This window comes from Cryptomeria japonica, chromosome 2 (assembly GCF_030272615.1).
Source record: "Cryptomeria japonica chromosome 2, Sugi_1.0, whole genome shotgun sequence".
Lineage (NCBI taxonomy): Eukaryota > Viridiplantae > Streptophyta > Pinopsida > Cupressales > Cupressaceae > Cryptomeria > Cryptomeria japonica.
Window position 1 is genome coordinate 7,410,914 of NC_081406.1, and position 6,494 is coordinate 7,417,407.

The following is a 6,494-nucleotide window of genomic DNA, read 5'->3' on the forward strand; positions in this document are numbered from 1 at the left end:
CTATTTATGATAATATAATTATCACATGACTATTATTGGATAACTAAATTCAAAGTGTGCTACTCTAGCTCAATTATCCACATGTAGAAATGATTTCTACAATTAAACTATTGACCTCCTATTTATGGATTCAACATGAACCTATAGACTCATTATGAGAGTTCAAAATTTCTCAATGCAATTTTCTAATACAATATATTATGGTATCTACAATTAATAGGGGTAGATATAGAAGGGACCTTCCTCTTAGTAAAACCCCTTGATTTGATTTAATTGTGTAATCAAATTTGAAGACACACAACATAGTTATATAATATGTCTAGCTAAAATTGGTATCATATTAACTCAATTTTAACTCTTGATACTATAACATTATTCCCTAATGCCCACTAACCTAGATTCAAGATTTATCTAATTGATCATAAGGAATTAGTTTTTTCTCTTTTATTCAGCACTCTAGAACACAAACTTGAATAGATTAAGTTGGGAAGTAACAACTAGATAAAAATGGTTTGACTTGAGTCCATAATTAAATTTGAATAATTATAATTATGAAAGCCATAACCACGTTTATAAAAAGAATCCAATAAAAAACAAATAATTGAATCCAAATCCTTATAATATATAAACTCAAAATCAATAAATATTTATAATAATTACAAGTTTTCAGATAAAATTTTATTATTCTACATTAATTATGACATTTGAGACAAATAAGTCTAAAATAAAGTATACACATTTCATTCTCACACAGCTTATAAAAAGTTAAACGTCTCCATTTATTTATTTATTTAATGTGAATTTTCCTTTAAAAAGGGAAATGCAAGATGATGAATCAAATGATAGCTGGTTTCAGTACTATGGTCAAATAAAGAGAATAAACAAGACCAGGCAGGTCCTCTTGGTCTACAATAAACTTTTTTTGAGTCGTAAAAAGTGGTCAAGTGTTGATTATTTTTATTGTAAGAAAAATTATATATTTATGTAATCAATACATTCTTTTGACTTTGGCCTTCAAACAAACATAATATACATTTAAAGCAGAGTTCCCTTCCATTAAGGGTATCAAACATTATATAGTTCATTTAAACAGAATTGTTTCACACACCAAATGTTATTTTAGTAGGGATCCATTCTTCTTCTGCAGGAGGATAAGTTGCATCAGCTTCTTCATACATCAAAAATTTGAAACATGCCTTCCATTGCTGATGATCAGAACATGCATTCACGGTCAGTCTATCTCCCATTCTCAGCCATTTGAAGTTTAAATTACTCTCTACTCGAACAACGCGTATTTCCAACACATCTTCCCCTCCATAACCTATGTCTGGATGGATCACTTTGCGTGGCCCTAAATTGTGCTCCCTGTCAATTCTGCAGCACAGTCTGTTCGTACCTTCCTGATTAAAGACTTGGCCCAGGGAAAGGCAACAGACAATATATCCTGCACAATATTTAATCTCATTCTGATCTGCACATAATTCAAGACAATTGTCTTTCTCCCCTTTCTGTCCATTTGCTTCGGCATGATGCCAGGTTGGTTTGATCACTTGACTTGAAATTAGACATTGGGTTTGGAAAGAGATGGCCTGCAAATACTGATACACGTTAATTATTTAGACATCAGCTGTCTTTTTTTATATCATACAAGCCCTTTAGTTGGACGATTTTATCATACAGAATTTACCTGGAGGGAATCATAGAAAGATTGGAGTTGAAATCTGGAGACGCCGGGCCCGCCAAAGAAAACACTCTCCAAAGATTTGAGACCCTGGAAACAGTTTGCCAGTGTGTCGGTGGACATATTCTGACACCCCATTAACCTTAACGTGGTTAATCCTTGCAAAGAATCTAACCCGGCTAGCGTCACCAGATGACGTGATTTGCTGACGTCTAATCGAATGAGACTCGTCAATCCGGACAAGCAGGGTAAATTGTCGAGACGAGCGCAGTCGCGGGCGTAGAGCATCTCCAAAGATGACGGGACCGCTGGCAAGTTGGAAAGCTTGCTGCACCCATCCAAATGCAGCTCCCAAAGTGCAATTAACTTTTCCAAGCCGCTCGGGTGACTGCAAAATCCGTTTTGCTCGAGATGGATTACTCTTAATGAAGACAATTCGAATGTTCCGTCTGGGAGTCCATCATCACACAGTTGGCAGTAGCCGGCATCCAGATACGCCAAAGCTTTTAGGCCGCCAATGGTATCTGGTAGCTCTCTAAGCTTAGGATTGTGATGAATTTCTAATCTTTCCAACCGAGTCAGATTGCCAAAATTAGCTGGAAGATTGCGCAAATTCTTACACCAAGACAGATCCAATTCTTCCAGACTTGAAAGCATACCGAAATCCTCAGGCAAACAAGAAACACCAGAGCCTTTCATGTTGAGAGAAACTAAGCTACGGAAGCTTCCCACCGTATCGGGGAGGCTTCTGAGTTAATGACAATTATGCAAGTCCAGGATCCGCAACTGGGTTCCCACCGTAATGGGCAGACTTCTGAGCGAATGACAATTATGCAAGTCCAGGATCTGCAACTGGGTATAGATTAGAGTAGCAGGAAGTTCCTCTAGGGATACGCATCCACTCAAATTAAGCACTTTAAGTTTTCCATGTTGTATCTGTTCAAACATCATGAAATCCATGAAAGAATCTTGGAACAGAGAGATTAAACAGATTTGCACTCAGACAAAGAAACACAAAATACAGAGAAATTAAATACAAACAGAAACAGAGAACGGAGATTGTTATCCATAAATCCAAACCCTTAATTTCCTTACACCAAAGAAATAGACAAGATATGTATGCCTTACGTTTGGGTGTTCTTCTGCTTTTTCGTCGCAGAGATGAGTTATCTGGCTACAAATCACCTCCAGAATAACAAGCTTGTTGAGGTTCATTCCCGGAGGTAGCCGTCTTGATGAACATCTCGTCAATCTTAGCCATCTCAATTCGTCAAAGTAGCATGCCTCAGGAAAGTGTCCCTTTATCACAACATCTGAAAGCCAGAGCAGTCTCAAGTTGTACAGTTGGATGAACATGTCTGCCTCCATTGTCTTCCTCTCCTTGGGCTCGTAGCAAAGATAACACACCTTCTTGGCCTTCTCCTTGATTCAATATAAAATTACATAGAAATCACTCACTTCCAGTGTAATCAGAATTTAGTTATTGTTATGATATAAACATAAAATAACAACCTAAACTTTTTTATCAAAGTAAAACACAGGATGTAGAGAAATAGCTAAATACCAAGGGTCGATGTAAAACATCCTGCACTGCGTCCTGATCGAATAGTCTTGTTCGTTTGCGGGGCTGGGAATTCATTTCATTTGCCAAATTTCTTGCCAAGTCTTTGAGGCAGCCATGGATCAACAATTCATTACCAGGGCCCAAGTTTACCAAGGACTTTTGCAAGAGATTTCTGAGAGAAGCGTGACAACTCCGATACAGTTCTGCCCAAAAGATCGTAGCAATTTCTTTGTCTGTCCCTGTAAGAAAACAAGCAGTATCCAGAAACATTTCCTTCTCAAAGGAATCAAGGGTATCGTAGGAGGCTCTAAGTATCTTTTGCATATTGGGCTCACACTTTAACTTGTCTGCCATGCCTTTCCAAACATTTCTATCGGCCACACCAGCCAGGGTTTTCCCAAGAAGTTGGAGGGCAAGAGGAAGGCCTTCACAGGCACTAACTATAGTGTTGCCTAGGGTTTGTAACTCTCGATCTAGACAACAGGGGTTAGGCAACGCATGGAATTTGAATAACTCCATGGCATGTGATGCTCTGCAAAAAGGATTAGAAAATCTGTTTGATGGCAACACACACAAGAGCACAAGAAACAAACGTTAGTGTTAGCAACAAAAGATTATCCTAAACAGGCATATCAAGAGAGATATTAAGCATGAAATAGAAAGCATATAAACATAAAATGAAATAGCTAATCAAGATGCTCATAGTTGCTCCTCCCTTGTTCCTCTCCTCTCCAAGTCCCAAATGAGTGTAGCTCTCAGCAGCTTTTTGCACTATGGATGCTTATGGAGGATTGAGATTTAATACTAAGCTTCAAATATGAAATGAAAAGCTAAATACTATGCTAGAGTAGATAGTGATGCTATGAAAAAGCTCTATGCTAATGCCAGTATAACAACAATACTCTAAAATGCTTCTCCTTTGCTTGAGGAGAAGGGTTCTATTTATAGAAGAAATAGGGAAATGAAGGGTTAAGATTGAGCAATCTTAACAAGGGTTAGGATTGAAAGTTGGGGATCCATGTGCACAATTGGCACCAATAAAATGGTGACAAGTTTCAACATAGGATTGGGTTGAGAGAAGAGGTTGGAGGCATTAAAGGCCTGAGAAGACCTCATGGTTATCTAGAAGGTAAGGGTCAAGTCTAAATTAAGATTACCCACTGGATTAAGAGTTAATCCAAGGATAAACCTTTGTGCAAATGTTTAAGAGATAATCATGGTCAAAGCATTAAAGGCTTGATGAGACCTTTGGGTTGGGTAGAGGTTGAGTCAAAACAAATGTTTTAACCATGTGGGAGGGTTTGAGGTAACCATTAATGGTTATTGGAGACTTTGGGGATTAAGTGGTTGAAGGTTGAAAGCCTTCAATGGTTATCAAAGACTTTGAGCCATTTAGTGGTTGAAGGTTGGAAGCTTTCAAAGGTTATCCAAGACTTTTAGGCTTTGATTTGTTGAACACACAAAGCATTAATTGCTTTTCAAAGACTTTGGAGTCTTTGAGAAGTGACTCCAATTTGCTTAGGAATGTGACAATATTTAGGGGATGGATTAGGCTAATTAGGAAGGGTTTAGAAGAATCTAGAAGGGGTTTAGGCATACAAGTGGATTTTGTAGGAAAATGCAAGTGGGAGAAATTTTGGTATTTTCAATTAAAATAAAATCATTTATTTCAATTAAATGGTGTAAGTTGAATTTGGATAAATATTCAAATAAATATTAATTTATTTAAATGAGAAAATGAAGATAAAGCATTAAAATGCTTGAAGACTTTGAGGGAAACCATTAAAGGCTTGAAGACTTTAAGGAAAACCATTAAAGTCTTAAGAAGACTATAGAAGGAAGCCATCAAGTTTGAAGACTTTAAAGCCATCAAGTTTGACTACTTTAAGGGAAACCCTTAAAGGTTTCAAGTGGGTGAGGATAAATAGGATTTTAAATAAATAATTTATTTAAAATAGTTGTGCAACTTGCTTTTGTAGGAAAATACAAGTGGGTGGAGGATAAAGGTGATTTAAATAAATGATTTGTTTATTTAAATGTGAGAGGTGGGATTTTGGGGGTTTTAAATAAATATTAATTTATTTAAATGTGAGAGAAGATTTAATTAAATAAATATGATTTATTTATTTAATTAATGGTCCGAATTTGGTTAAGTGAATTAAATCAAATAAATTGAATAATTTATTTAATTAATAGGAGAATAGGGTTAAGATGAATTAATTAAATATTAATTTAATTAATTATTAATTGATGGTTAAATAATCAAATAAATACTAAGTATTCATTTAATTAAGTGGACAGATTTATGTGACTACATTTGCCCCTCTTTGAGACGGTGCAGTTTATCGCATCGTTTCAAAGAAAGAAAAATAGGTGTGAAGAAATGCCCCATAAAATGTAAATTTAATGGGTGGTATGCCCCCTCGAGAGATGGGCCGAATTTTATTTTTTTTTGAAAAATCGGGCGATCTCTCGAAAAAGAATGAAAAGTGGAAGGGAGGTAGAATAGAAGAAATTAGAACTAATGATGAAAGAATGAGAGAAAATGGAGTGAATATGAAGAAACAACAAGCCAGCGAGTACCCTGAGGTCATGCAAGAGATACATAGCAGATGTAGTGTGGGGTTTGGATTGATGCTATACAATTGATCAAAATTGGTTGGACAATCTAGTGCAATCGGTTGAATTGCCTCGGTCAAGTCAAAGCGTGACAGTTGATGTCAGTTGGTCGCTTGGACATGATAAAGTCTGAGTAAGTGAATCAAAATGACCTGATGGTGACTTAGACAATTGATGTAATTGCCCGATGAAGTCAAGGTATATGAAGCAAAATACTCGTTGAGACGTAGACAATTGATGTAATTGTCCGTTGGATTGTGTTTGATTGGTTGATCAATTGATAGTGTGTGCGTGTGATGGATGGTTGTGGGGAATCATGGTAGCCCCGTTGAGACTAGGTCATTATGATAAATGCCTGATGTAGTCTAGGATTACCATAATCGATTACCTGTTGAGACCCGAAGATACTTGATCAGAGTATCTGTTGATAGTCTAGGTGTGTGTGAGACGATGTATCTGTGCAGATAGAGTAACTTTCTGGATTGTGTGGATGAATGAGGATGGGAAGCGATGAAGGGATTAGGATGATGTTGATGATCAAGATAGGGAGGGTGAGGGGGGATCAATGTTAAATAGAAGAAATGGAGGACCTATTACATTCCTATGGAAGAAGAGGAAAATAGAGTATCC

At 36.7% G+C, this 6,494-nt stretch overlaps 1 protein-coding gene across 4 annotated transcripts; it reads right to left on the minus strand.

Annotated features, from left to right (window-relative positions):
* Window positions 1-937: 937 nt before the first annotated feature.
* Window positions 938-3,859, minus strand: LOC131859730 (probable WRKY transcription factor 19). 4 transcript variants are annotated; one of them, XR_009359314.1, is made up of 4 exons: window positions 3,246-3,854; window positions 2,810-3,100; window positions 1,688-2,617; window positions 938-1,589 (listed from the first exon to the last, which is right to left on the minus strand). XR_009359314.1 is itself a non-coding variant. In XM_059213739.1 (4 exons), exons 3-4 carry the CDS (start codon window positions 2,378-2,380, stop codon window positions 1,101-1,103), a joined length of 1,191 nt encoding a protein of 396 aa, XP_059069722.1. In that variant the 5' UTR covers window positions 2,381-2,617; window positions 2,810-3,100; window positions 3,246-3,859; the 3' UTR covers window positions 938-1,100. The 4 variants fall into 4 exon arrangements, 3 of the variants coding, with proteins under 3 accessions (XP_059069722.1, XP_059069721.1, XP_059069723.1); XM_059213739.1 differs by having other exon boundaries at window positions 938-1,598; window positions 3,246-3,859; XM_059213738.1 differs by having other exon boundaries at window positions 938-1,598; window positions 2,810-3,103; window positions 3,246-3,859.
* Window positions 3,860-6,494: the final 2,635 nt, after the last annotated feature.